The 13,326-nt window shown below is 40.2% G+C and overlaps 2 protein-coding genes across 3 annotated transcripts; one reads left to right on the top strand and one right to left on the bottom strand.

The window, feature by feature from the left end:
* Positions 1 to 3,972: 3,972 nt before the first annotated feature.
* rpl28 (ribosomal protein L28) lies at positions 3,973 to 5,919 on the bottom strand. Its single transcript, XM_071530605.1, has 5 exons — positions 5,898 to 5,919; positions 5,326 to 5,413; positions 4,935 to 5,058; positions 4,260 to 4,378; positions 3,973 to 4,111 (listed from the first exon to the last, which is right to left on the bottom strand). The coding sequence occupies exons 2-5, from the start codon at positions 5,404 to 5,406 to the stop codon at positions 4,022 to 4,024; spliced, it is 414 nt and encodes a 137-aa protein (XP_071386706.1). The 5' UTR covers positions 5,407 to 5,413; positions 5,898 to 5,919; the 3' UTR covers positions 3,973 to 4,021.
* A 269-nt stretch (positions 5,920 to 6,188) lies between these two features.
* LOC139653688 (uncharacterized) lies at positions 6,189 to 11,817 on the top strand. Of its 2 annotated transcripts, none has more exons than XM_071530619.1 (6): positions 6,189 to 6,608; positions 6,813 to 6,928; positions 7,218 to 7,330; positions 7,715 to 7,814; positions 10,007 to 10,125; positions 10,408 to 11,817. In XM_071530619.1, the coding sequence occupies exons 4-6, from the start codon at positions 7,717 to 7,719 to the stop codon at positions 10,515 to 10,517; spliced, it is 327 nt and encodes a 108-aa protein (XP_071386720.1). In that variant the 5' UTR covers positions 6,189 to 6,608; positions 6,813 to 6,928; positions 7,218 to 7,330; positions 7,715 to 7,716; the 3' UTR covers positions 10,518 to 11,817. The 2 variants fall into 2 exon arrangements, with proteins under 2 accessions (XP_071386720.1, XP_071386722.1); XM_071530621.1 differs by having other exon boundaries at positions 6,785 to 6,928.
* The last annotated feature ends 1,509 nt before the right edge of the window (positions 11,818 to 13,326 follow it).

The following is a 13,326-nucleotide window of genomic DNA, read 5'->3' as shown; positions in this document are numbered from 1 at the left end:
CAATAGCCTTAATTTCTGGTTTACACTATAAATTTTGGATTTGAATATGAGTAGCAGCCAAAAATATAATGCAATGCAATATCCTATTTATCATAAGAAAAAATATGGTTTCTCAAGCAACTATTAAGCCATTTAACAAAAAATGCATTTGCCTAGATAACTTACAATAGTAACCAGAAAGTAAGTAATTTAAACACCTGAGGAGTCACTGATTTCATCCAGCGACAAGTCAACTTTCTCTCTGATGATGCAGCAGCATCAGCAGCTGCTTTCCAGCTCAGTTGATTTCCCAGAGTTGATCTGTCCATCACTGACTAGGTCAATTCATCCAATCTAGCCCAGTCAATAATCACTCACAACAAGGCTAAACAGGGATAGCCTGGGCTAGTCCTAATATCTAACAGTATCAAAAACATGTGAAACTACAGTATGTAGCCCAGCACTTATCCCCATTGGCCAGAAGATGCTGACTTTCCTTTGGTGAGCAATTGAGCAACACAGATAAGGACTTCAGCTCTGTGTGGCTGTGAAGTGGAACCCAGGCTAATGTAGCCTACAAACAGCTCAATAGCAGTAGGGTGAGATAGGGCAGTGTCAGCAGCAGGAGGGAGGTTTCTTCATGGAGGGGACCGGCCGAGCTGTGCGGGTCGTGTCCACACAGAGCGTGCTCCAACAGGAGATGGGTTTCTGCACTGATGCCTGCCAGGAAGTGAGAAATAAGAGCAACATCAGCTGATGCAGGTTTTATTTATCAGCCTAAACCTGTCCATTTACCAAGTGAGGCTGATATGATGCTGCTAGAGGCAATAGTTGATTAGCAAAACATTTCATTATCCCTCTGGTGCTGACGTGACCTGAGCGACCCCGGCTACAATCTACATGGCCGAGAAATCGATGCCAACTAATGGTATGGCCTCTGCCACATCTCGTGTGCTCAATGCAGTGAAGCTGCTGAAGGCTATTCACAACTGGTGTCTGACCTCCATGAATTCAATGAAACGTTTCAGTTTGCAGTAGAGAGAGGCAAGAAGTGACACCCACCATGTTCCGACCATTCATCCCACAGGTGCTGAACGTCCCCGCCATGGTGCTCATGGTGATCGTGATGATCTTGGTCTGCATCGAACACACAAAATAGCTGTATAATAGTTGAACAAGGTTCTTTTCTCTGCATGTGTACATCTGCACCAAGGCTAATGCATGAAACATATATTTTTACAATATATTATAAATCCCAAATAAAAAAACCCCTCTATTGGTGAAGTGCTGTGTGAAACACTAAAAAGAGAAAAGAAATACCAATAATATATTTGGAGAGAACATGAATGAAACAGGTGAATGTAGAAGAAGGCAAAACAGAACACCGCAGGGAAAGGATTAAGAGAAAACAGACAGGACACAAACAGGAAATGAAAGCAAGGAAAGTAAAAAAAGAGAAAGGAGAGAGCTGTGTTGACCTTGTGGGGCCCAGCACTGTCAAAATGAAACGTATCATAAAATCTGTTATGTGCACAAAGTTAAACAGGACATATTTGGTGTCTTGAGACCCAATTCTGTCTAATCGCACAGATTTATTGGTTTGGTGGAACACTTGGAAACTGCCTGTTCATTGGTCTCTTACAAAACACTACATTGTCAGCAAATTAATCATTGAAATATTTTTCTTGCCATTTAAGGTGCGGACTGTGCCAAAACAGAACTTTTCAAAAAATGTTCAAAAACAAAAAGTAAGAGTTGTGAAAGTTGCACAAATGCCACTCAAGGAGGAGTGTAGACAGCTAAAAGGAAATCAGTTGAGAGGAAATTCTTTTTCACAGCCAGTACATGCAAAAAACATAACACCGTTACACACCCATTCACAAAACAGTTACAACAGCCGTCCACAACAAACAGCAACATAGTAATTACAGAGGAACCGTATCAACAGAAGAACAAGACCAACACAGAAACAAGATCAAAACAAAACAGTAAGGACTATAGCTATATTTACCAAATTATGCAGAAATGAACAATGTCAAAGACATGTTTGATGTCCTCCACATACAAACAAGTCATCTATTCACAACTGAAGCCCATTTGCTTCAGGGCTGTATGTGCATTTAAGGGTCATTTCTCTGTAATGGAACAGTATTCACCCAAAAACGCCCAACATGAAGCACTCTGAACACAGAGATACAGAACATAAACATAAATATTAGAAATGAAACTTAATCATTAAATGACTGAAGCAAGCACTTTTTTTTTACTCATTTAGATCTGTGCTATTTATGGTAAATTCATAAAGGATTCAGTACCATTTGAGTGTTGCCAGAGCATTCGCTTGAGTTCCCTGAGGGCCTGGGTGAGGTTCTCCAGCTGGTCATGCAGGTGGATATTCTCCTCTATCAGTGCGTGGATGGTGTCCTGCAGTTCAAAGCTCTGACTTCGCAGGACCAGCAGAGCCAGGGGCAGGAGCAGCAGCACCGGCCTGAGCCCCCTCATAGTGACCACAGCACACGACCTCTAAAAGAGGGGAAGAGCTTGCACATCTTCACAGAGACCAAATCATCCCTTCTAGGTGCGTTCAGATCCCACGTGAAAGAGCTTCACCACAGAAATGATTGGCACAGGATGCTTTATCAGCTTAACTCTAGGGGAGGTGACAACAGTATTTTCTTTTTTTTCAAAGCTGGAAGTGGAAAGCTGCCAGTGGGCTACTTTAAAATAAATCTATCCAATTTTCCACACCAGTGGGCAGTTTGTGATTGCAGCAAGAGGCCCCATCTACTTGAACCTGATCTACATTAAATGAAAATTATATGCTTTCTGCATTTGCTGGGTGAACAAACACCACTGAGAAGTAACCGTTTAATGCTTCTCAAATCACTGTAAAATATTTACTCACAATATAGGGGTGTCAGAAAGAGGCATTGTGCACATCGGGGACATAGATAATCGATGCAGATTGGGACATGCATCCTCCTGGTATTTAATTAGCTGCAGTTCATTTCTGTCACATGCAGCAGAACATGTTCATCAGAGGGACGACACCAGTTCCATGTCAGGAGGAAGGGACCAAAACCAGGTGATTCAAAATCATATACAGAATTTGTAGAAGAAATGAAACCTTCGTGAAAATGTCCCAAGTATTTGACAGGTGCAAAAAAAAAGGGAAGCTACCAGCAGAGTCCTTGAACATGAAAAACTGCAATAAACAACCTCAACAAAAACAAAAACAGTTATTTTGGGTTGGTCAGTTCTTTCAGCAGCGAACAGAACAGGAGACTGAGTGCAACTTCATTAGAAGTAGGTCGGCCAAAACAGACTAATTGCCCAATAAATTAGGTCTTAGCCACATTAGCAAATCACTGACAGGTTTTGGGGTTAAATGTTGAGCACATATGAAACAGCACTACAACTTTTAACAGCTGATGTCAACAAATTTACTCATTACATTCAAATGGTGGGATTACAGTAAATCTCAAGACCTTGATATCCAGTTTACCTTCAGGATGTGTTGGGGTAGATGCTTCCCCTTTCAAAATTAAGCCTGTTGCAGGGCGGCTACATACATTTCCTAACTCCATCACTCCTTGATGACATATTGGTCATACAAATTGTACTGCAGTTGTGCAGTACAATTTGTATGTATGTAGTGTCTATGCTCAAATGTTACTTTTCTTTTACAGCCATCTCTTGGGACTGAGGTCCCATCCCATCCTACCCTCCTACACCCAACTAAATCAAAACAAAATCCCAATACTTCTTGGGCATGTATAATTTCTCCAATTTCTAGGACCAGAAAACAAAACTTACTAATTCCATGTTTTACATGCCTGCTTCAGCACTGATGAATAAGAACAAGCTGAATGTCATTAAATAGACTGCTGTCAAAATCACATAAGACTTATGAAATTTGAATCCTGCAATCAAAATACCTCTAGGTCCAAGCAAAATCAACAGTCACATTATTTAAGACTCATAACAAAGCAGTGTCTTTTTCAAACAAAAAGCTTTTATTTATTATATCATGCGCATCCGTTTATGCGGTCTTGGCAGCCCTGGTGCGCTTCTTCTTGACCACGACGGGCTTCTGGCTCTTCAGGATGGCACTGGCACGACGCAGGGCCGCCTGGGGGAAAATCAGACTCAAATTACTGCTCTCGAAAGCTTTACAAGACAAAACTTCAACTTAGGGACCAGCTTTAGATAGATCATACAAACCAAGGTGGTAACTACATCTGAGAGTTTTTGGCGCGTGACAATATGAGTGAACTCACCATGCGCAGGTCCTTCCTGTAGCTGTTCTTGCGGATGATGTGCCTCAGGCTGCTGAGGGTAGCACGGGAATTCTTGTTGATGGTGATCTTCTCATACGAGTTGACAGGTTTGCGCTGACCTGGGCAACAAAAACAAAACAGACAATGGGTATACCAGTGTGACTATATTAGCAGTAATTACCCAGAAGTAAAACAATTAACCTTTGAGTGCATCTCCAAAAAAACAGACTACAAAATTCACAAAATCATGTCGACCAAAAAGATGTTCTTAAGCAGCCCAACATCTTTTTTTCCTGTAAACACCAAGTGGGCGGTAGTTTAGCCAACATTCACAGAGGCACAGACAGCATTAAGACAGATTAACTGGGTTTCAAGACAGTACTATTGGGTGCCAATTCTGTGCCACAAAAAATAGTTGCTGTCCATTAATAATGCCAATGATGTATGAGAAGTCATTTCTAAACAACTACAGGTAAATTCTACCCATTTTCCATTAAAAAACAATGCAATTTGTACTCACATCCTTTAAGAACAGCTGGTAGGTTTTACAATATCCAACTGGACAGACTTTTCATTCAAATGATAAAAACTTTCTGGCGTTTGATAACGCCACCAAACTCTACTCCACAGAGATGATACGCACTGAATCATCAGTTTTGAGAATCCAATGCTCACCTGCACGCTTCTTCAACACAACCACGATGCCCTTGCCATCAGCCGCAGGCTGCACACCAACAGTCTTCTTGTGCACCAACCCGTTGAAGCGGAAAGAGTTCTTGGACTTCAGGTTGTTGGGCTCCTGTTACATAGAAGGATTCAAAACAAATTACACAACTGTGTAGCTTGTGCTGTTTTCACAGTCCATATTAACTTCAGAATATGTAACAAAAAATGTATACACTTTATGCATTATCAAGAGCAGCCTTCACATAAGACATAAACAGAATGTAGCTACATTGTCAGTAATTTCAGTATCACGCCGTCCTGTTCAATCTCCTAGTCAGGTGGTCTGAGTACAGGACGGACCTGCAAGACTTGACTGGTGCCGCTCAGCTGCTGTACTTACAGTGCTGTAGGTCTGTCCGTTCCTCTTGATGAGGAAGCTGGAGCAGTTCCTGATGACCATCCACTGCAGATGAGACGACATGGTGAACCTGGACACAACCGGACAACTGTTACTGAAGTAACATGCAAGGCCAGCTTAAGTCAATTGACAAGAATAGTTCAAAGTACCATAAACTATTAAAACAAATAGAGGCTAAGTAAGGAAATAACGAGCCAAGGCCCACACGCTATAAACCGAAATAAGATATTTAACAGTTCAAGGTTTTTGCACTCAATTTATTTAGAAAATGGTGTGCGGATGTTAACATTCAAGTATTCAACGTTTTCTACTTCACAGTCCAGCTCAATGGAATGATACTCAATGCTAACAGCACAACGAGGCCTAACCGGGCTGACATGCTCACATAATTTACCGCTCCATTTCACGACTATAAATTGACAATTATTGCCGCGTGACGTGTATAACAGTCTACACAACTACAATCTCTTAGTTTGGACTCGCTAAGTAAGATACAGATTATGAAAAAGTCAACTTTTGTGATTAGGTGCTAACAGACGAAGCGACCACGTTACCTTTCAGCGGAGGAAAAGGATCGAAGAGGGCGGAAACCGCTTTACGGTAGCTATTTCATAAATCCCTGCGCATTGACAACTGCATTTTTATAAAATAATTACAGTCGTGACCACGTTTTACACATATAATACTTTTTTAGTGTTATAATAGTATTTATAGTAGTATTTTAATGATAATGCATTTTTTTGAATGTCTTTTCACGGAGTACTATTTATTCATAAACGCAGCGGAGGAACATCCCCACACCACTCTGGGCGATGAGCCTCAACGTCATTATTCCGCGCCTAGTGTTTACAGCAGAACGTCAAATTCAGTTTCAAACACTAGCTATTTTAACATTAGTGCATGTCGGGGAACAACATAAACCAAATCCAGACGAGACAGGAGAAAACGGTCTTATTGGACTCGTAGCAAGATGTGATGTCGAGCCTGTCTGGATATGCGCGCTCCAGGACCAAGGAGGTTTTATCCAGGATGCTGTTGACGCTGACTGGTTGGCTGCTGATGCTTTCAACCTAAAAGTTGTCGGTGGTGAAGCCAGCTAGAACGCAGCCAATCTTGTATTCAGTTCAAAGGAATAGTCTAGTGCAGGTTGTAACCTAATGTGAGGAGTCAAGGCATGGATGAGGAAGAAGACCTGGAGGCAGTTGGTGAGCAGCTGTATAATCTGATTTACCCCAAACACGCAGAGATCGCTGGGAAACTCACAGGTGAGCTGACCCGCAGGAACCAGTGGCATGTTGTTGTTGTTATTGTTGTTGTTGTTGTTGGTTTGGTGACTTTATCAGTTTGTTGCCACAAGTAAACCTACAAAAACGGAACAATTAGAAAACAATCATGTTATCATTAGCAATTCTGCATAATAATAATTTTGAAAATACTACAGACAAAGTTGCGAAGCCCCTGTGTTCCAGGCATGTTGCTGGAGCTGCCGGGTCCTGTACTGACTCAGATGCTGCAGGATGAGGCCATGCTGACCGGAGCCTTGGAGAAAGCCCTCCGAGCCCCTTCACTTGACCCAGGGGCCCAGGTAGGCCTGAGCATCCTCACTAGAGAAGTTTGAGGCATTCACAGCCCCATCTGAGGGCCTTTTTTGTTTTTTTGTTATATATATATACATATGTTAGAATATTTTTCCATTCATAATTGATCTAAAGTAGTAAACCAGTAAAGCTGATAAGAAGTCCTTTCAATAAAGATTCAAAGGGGTTTTAGGGTGTAGGAAAGACTAATTCTGTAAAAGTGGTGTAGCATGGAATTTATTTATTTGTGTAACGTTTTGAAGAGTGTATCCTCACAGCACTGTGTATTTTTGGCAGCAAGGGAACTTGTAAGGATGAGGATGACGTGTCGGTGTCCTCTGATTCTCTGGGGGAGCAGCTGTTTGAGCTGGTGGACGTCTACAACACTGGACACTCTCAGAAAATCACCGGTAAGCAACCAGTCCACTCACTCAGTAACACACTGATAATATTCAGCTGCTAATTTCCCACTACAGACGGAGCAGCTAACCTGTAAAATCATTTGCAAGTGCTGGATCCAACTCCAACATAACTTTTAAGTTAATGACTTATTCCATTCATTGTAGAACTACATAAAACTTTCTTTCTTTCTTTCTTTCTTTCTGTTTTACTTTATTACTTAATTCAATGCTATCCTTTTTTGATTTTTTAAACTTGATTTTTACTCAGATAATGAGCAAAATCTATTTTGTCGAGTTACTTTTTTACAACCTTTTTGGTAATTTTGAACAATGGTACCGACAGTTCTGTCAGTGTGTACCATACTAAGAGTTTCACCCTCCCTTCCTCTGCAGGCATGCTTCTGGAGCAGCACAAAGAAGCAGTGTTAAACCTGCTTTCAGAGCCCACGCTCCTGGAAGAGCAGGTGAACCTCGCTGTGAAGACACTAAAGGAGTAGGTGACTAGTTACTGTGTATATTCATAGTCTCATATTTTGTGTAGCATATTCTTGCCATTTCCTCCTAATATGTTGAATATTTTACATTGTCTATTATCAAACGTGCTTTCAAAATGGTATTATTCTGTCTGTGTGGAACAAATCCATAATCAAACCCATCCTAAATCTGCAAAAGCCAACCCTAGATTTCCATTCAATTACACAGGTATCAGCTTGATCAGTACAGTTTATAAATTGTATTCAGGTGTCCTTAATAATAGACTTAATAATTACTTAGAGTTTCATGGAGTGTTGGTGGATGAGCAGAATGATTTTAGGAAAAACAGGGCATGTATTGATCATATTTATGCCATATCCTCTGTGTTGAGAGCTAGACTACAAGAGGGTAAAATCACGTTTTCTTGTTTTGTTGATTTCAAGAAAGCCCTTGATTGGATCAATAGAGATCCTTTGGAGTATAAGTTAATTTGCTCTGGTATTGATGGTCAATTTTATAATGCCATCAAAAGCTTGTACAAAGCCCAGTTGCATGTTTGCAGTTAAATAATTTCAGGACTGGCTGGTTTCCTACTCCATTTGGGTGAAGGAGGGAGATGTGCTCTCCCCCACTTTATTTGCCCTTTATGTAAATGACTTAGCTCAAGAAATCAAGCAGGCCGATCTAGGTATATCGATTGACAATATGAACTTAAGTATTCCGTTGTATGCTGATGACATTGTGTTGGTTGCCGAGAAAGAGTTTAATTTACAAAAAATGCTGAATATTATGAGTTTATGGTGCAGTAAATGGAGACTTGCTATTAACAGTGAAAAAACACAGATATACGTTTTAGAAAGCAATGTGAACAGCAGAGCAACCATATTTCAGTTTGGATCAATGCCCTTAAAGTACACCACTTCTTATAAATATCCTGGTTTTGTCTTTAATGAAAACATGAGCTTTTCAGAAGGAAGAAAAGCATTGGCAGAGTCACCAGGAAGAGCGTTAGGGTCTGTGATGAATAAAATGAAACTGTGTTCTGACCTTGGTTTTTCAACATTTTCAAAACTTTATGATTCAATGGTTGGCTCAGTTTTATTTTATGCTGCAGGAGTGTGGCTATCCAGAGTCGAGCCATGAGGTGCTTTCTTGGGGTGCATAAATATACTGCAAAGGGGGCTATTGAAGGGGACATGGATGGGAGTCATGTCTTGTAAAGCAGAGATGTGAAAATAGCTCGGCTGTGGAACCGCCTTGTCCAGGTGCCAGAGGAAATGCTGACCAAAAAGATCTTTAATTGGGACAGAGCACACAGTTATCATTGGTCAAGAGAGGTTTCTGCAATATTTTCTCTTTCTGATTTACATATAATCTTCAGGAACAATTTGCAGTGTAATATAAATATAGTCAAACAAAAACTGCTAAAGATCCATAAGTAACAATGGAAGGAGGAGATTTGGAAGAAGCCAAAGCTCAGAAACTACGTTCAAATTAAAGAAGATTACTTCACAGAACCTTATATAACATTTAATTTAAAGAGAGGGCAGAGGTCCTTATGTGCTCAGTTAAGAACTGCTACCTTATTCCTGAAGAGTTGCGTTTATGTGTTTTTTGTGATCTTGGTGTTGTTGAGGATGAATTTCATTTTGTATTTCACTGCCCCATGTACAGTGATTTGAGGAATCATCTATTTGAAAAAAAATTCCGTTGAAGAACCCTGATTTGTTTTGGTTGTCTGAAGGTGATATGCTGAGCTGGCTCTTTAATGAGGAGATTTTTGTCTTAGCAAGATTTATAGAAAATGCATGGCAACTAAGACAGAGAACACTGTATCCAACATAATAGGACATTTCTGTCATGGAAATTGAATGTTTTTGAAATGTTCTCCTTTTGAATTTGTGGAACTGTATATTATGATTTGTCATGTGGGCATCCTGGCTGTTTGTTGCTGTCTAGTGTCTTGTAAGCCCATATGGGCTGGGCAACATAAATGGTGCAGGACACTCAAATAAACACATCAATCAATCAAAATCCCTGCTTATTCTCAAAGTGCATCACTTACTCTTCTCTCTGGACTTTTAACCTGCCTTCCAGCTCATTTGCAATTCAAATGTATAAAAACAAAAAGATTGAATAGCAATCAAAATTGATTAAGTAATGCATTAAATTTAATCCATACCTAATAATGTGCATGCTGCTCCCCTTCAGGCAGAATGTGGAGACGGACATCAGCGACTCGTCGGACACCGATGACACAGAGAGACTCGGAGAGAAGCTGTTCTCACTGGTGGAGGAGCTGGATCCAGTACATGCAAATGATATTACAGGTTGGCTGACACTCTGTCTCTAGTTAATGGATCTCATAAAAATATCGTTCCTTAATGTCCTATCTTTGGGAGCTTATGGTTTTTTGCTTTGCTTTATAGACTGCATAACGTCTGGTTTAAGCCAAGTGATATTTCTGTTAAAGCATATCAAAGTATTCTTGTGAAGTCTCTCTCTCTCTCTCTCTCTCTCTCTCTCTCTCTCTCTCTCCTCTCTCTCTCTCTCTCTCTCTCTCTCTCTCTCCTCCTCCCTCTCTCCCTCTCTCTCTCTCTCTCTCCCTCTAGGTATGCTACTGGAGATGGACCCAGCCACTGTCCTACAGATGCTCAGTGACCACACCATGCTGGAGGTTGCTGTTCACAAAGCACAGGCAGCACTGGAAACCTTTAAGTGAACCTTCTTAATGATGAAATGACATCAGAAGTATTTGGACAGAAGAGGACAGCGAAATCTTGCATCCGGAGTAACATTTCCATGAATGACTGGAAGAACAATGTGCCATTATCCCAGAAGAGCATGATAATATAATAACAGTCAGCCATTGTTATCCTGATAGAAGTATTTTGATTTAATTTGCCCTAAGCAACTATGGTTATCTTTGTTTTATATTGATCTTTCTATGGACTGTGGAGAGTGTAAGCTTGGCCGGCCCAAATCATAGTCTATGGAGAGCGTCTGGGAAACCTCTTTGTAGCCGACAATGTGGAATAATTAAAGATGGAGTTGATTATGTTCAGGTTGGAGCGCCCCTTTTTGAAACAAACAGTCATGGGGTCACTTTGCTAATATTGCTGGATTGTTTCTCTCCCTCTGATAAATGGACTGGACACCTATAGGACACCAATTGCCACTGTAGAATGAAAAATATTTACCCACCAGTTTTGCTCCAGCTGGGAGCAGGACTTCCAATATGGGACGATGTTGCCAACAGTCTTGCTACGGACACCAACGTATTTGTAGTTTTTGATTTTGTATTTGTACAGCGCACTCATACTCATGTAAATGTAACTCAGTGAAATGTCTTGGCTCATGGAAAATATAATTATATGATTATCTGCTGTAATGGAGCTCCACAAACCTAAGTCCACTTTCTGCCAAACCTATCATAATAAGGATTAATAACAGATAATGTGATTTATCTTACACCTTATGTCTATCTGATCATTGAAGAATGAGGTGCATCCAAATGAAGACGTTGTGAAGCTCCTGGCCAAGGAATTGAGAGATCAGGAGCTTAAGGGCAGAGTTGCCATACAGCATAACATGAGGAGTTATGAAGGTCAAGAGGATCTTATATTACCACCAGGCTTCACAGCTCTGAGATGAATTAATCCTCTTTTAGACTAAGACTGCCAAGACTTCAACTTGCAAGTCAGGATCCCCCTACCAGAGGTGGGACTCAAGTCACATGACTTGGACTCAAGTCAGACTGGAGTCACAATTTTAATTGCTTGAGACTTGACTTGACTTGGGTTCTGGTGACTTGAGACTTGACTCTGACTTGTACTTTGATGACTTAAAAAGGTTTCTAAAGTCTCGACAAAAGAGCTTGTGTTTGTGTAAATGACTTGGATTGAAAGTGATGAGAGTGAATTTAAATTCTGTTTTATGAATTTGTATGTAATGATTTTGATAGTTGAAACTGATTATAGAAATCAAACCCATGATGCTCTTATCAAGTTTTTATCCTATTAAAACAATATTGCATTGACAAGTCCTAGATATTTAGTTTTCTTTAAGATATTACATTGATACTTGCAACTAACGATTATTTTCATTGTCGATTAATCTGACGATTATTTTCTCGATTAATCGATTAGTTGTTTGGTCTAAAAAATGTCGATCGGTGTTTCCCAAAGCCCAAGATGACGTCCTCAAATGTCTTGTTTTGTCCACAACCCAAAGATATTCAGTTTACTGTCATAGAGGAGTAAAGAAACCAAAAAATATTCACATTTAAGAAGCTGGAATCAGAGAATTTTGACTTATTTTTCTTAAAAAATTACTCTAATCGATTATCAAAATAGTTGGCGATTAATTTAATAGTTGACAACTAATCGATTAATCGTTGCAGCTCTATTGATACTGTATTCTTGATTTGTTCTAACTTGACATTTAGACTTCAGACTTGATTTGGTAATCTACTGTTAGACTTGGGATTTGACTTGAGACTTGTGCCTCAAGACTTGAGACTGACTTGTGACCCCCTACAGACCTCTCCATGAGAAGTCAATGACATTTTTCACATCCTTCACAGAGAGATCAGGGCTTTCTTCCACTCCTAAAAATGTTTACATTTACCTCCACTCTTCTCCCAGAGACATCATGGCTGCCTTCTTCCTTTGCTTTAGACACCAGATCCCTCTGCCTCCCCTCATTCAGAGTTCCCACACCTCACACACCTCCTGAATTTCTAGGTCCCTCCACCCAACTTTCAGCTATCCTTCCCTTCCTATTCAGAGTCAGTATTATCCCCATCCTGATTCAACATCACAGCACATTCAGAGGGGGCAACTCCTGATACCAAACTGCAGTTAACCCCCTTCCCACACTGCCCTGCTGTATCTTGCTTGTCTGCATCGTGAACATGGAGCTGACATTTCCTTCTTCACATTCAGTGTCTCCCAGCCCGCTTCACTCTTCAGATGTAACCCTATGACTCCTCACAGTGAAATTTAAACACAAGTTGTAGAAAAAGGGTTATTGAGTACTGAAGATGTGGGCAAGTTGTTGAAAATTCATGGCATCACAGTAGTAGAGGAATTGTGTCAGCTGCTGCAAAACGCTGCCTTGTGGTGTATGACTACTACATCAACTAATACCCTAATCGATATAGAATCAAATGAAATATCCAGCAAATTGATTAAGTTCAGTGTGGTCTCTGAACTGCTGAAAGGGAAGTAAGTCCCTTCAGCTTCAGCAGAACTGTACTAAAATAAATTTAAAAACACTCACATTCACTCAATCAAATTAATCAATAACAGTCATTTAGAACAATATTCAATGCTTAACATCAAATTTGGACTTATGATCTCTCTTTTAATAGTCTATTTTCGTTCGACAGGGACCTGGTAATTTTATTCCCAAAATGAAACACCTCCATCTAATTTATCTTCCTTTCAGAAGTACAGGCTCTGTGGTAGTGGTGTGACTGACATTTTGGGGAATTTTCAGTTTAGGTAAAAAAAACAACCTATTCTACG

This window comes from Centroberyx affinis, unplaced genomic scaffold, assembly GCF_046629955.1.
Source record: "Centroberyx affinis isolate AG114_WGS23_722 - 3 ecotype Tasmania unplaced genomic scaffold, CSIRO-AGI_Caff_v1 ptg001948l_1, whole genome shotgun sequence".
In the NCBI taxonomy this organism is placed as follows: domain Eukaryota; kingdom Metazoa; phylum Chordata; class Actinopteri; order Beryciformes; family Berycidae; genus Centroberyx; species Centroberyx affinis.
Note: the sequence above shows the minus strand (reverse complement) of the source record. Positions and strands in the feature narration are given on the sequence as shown.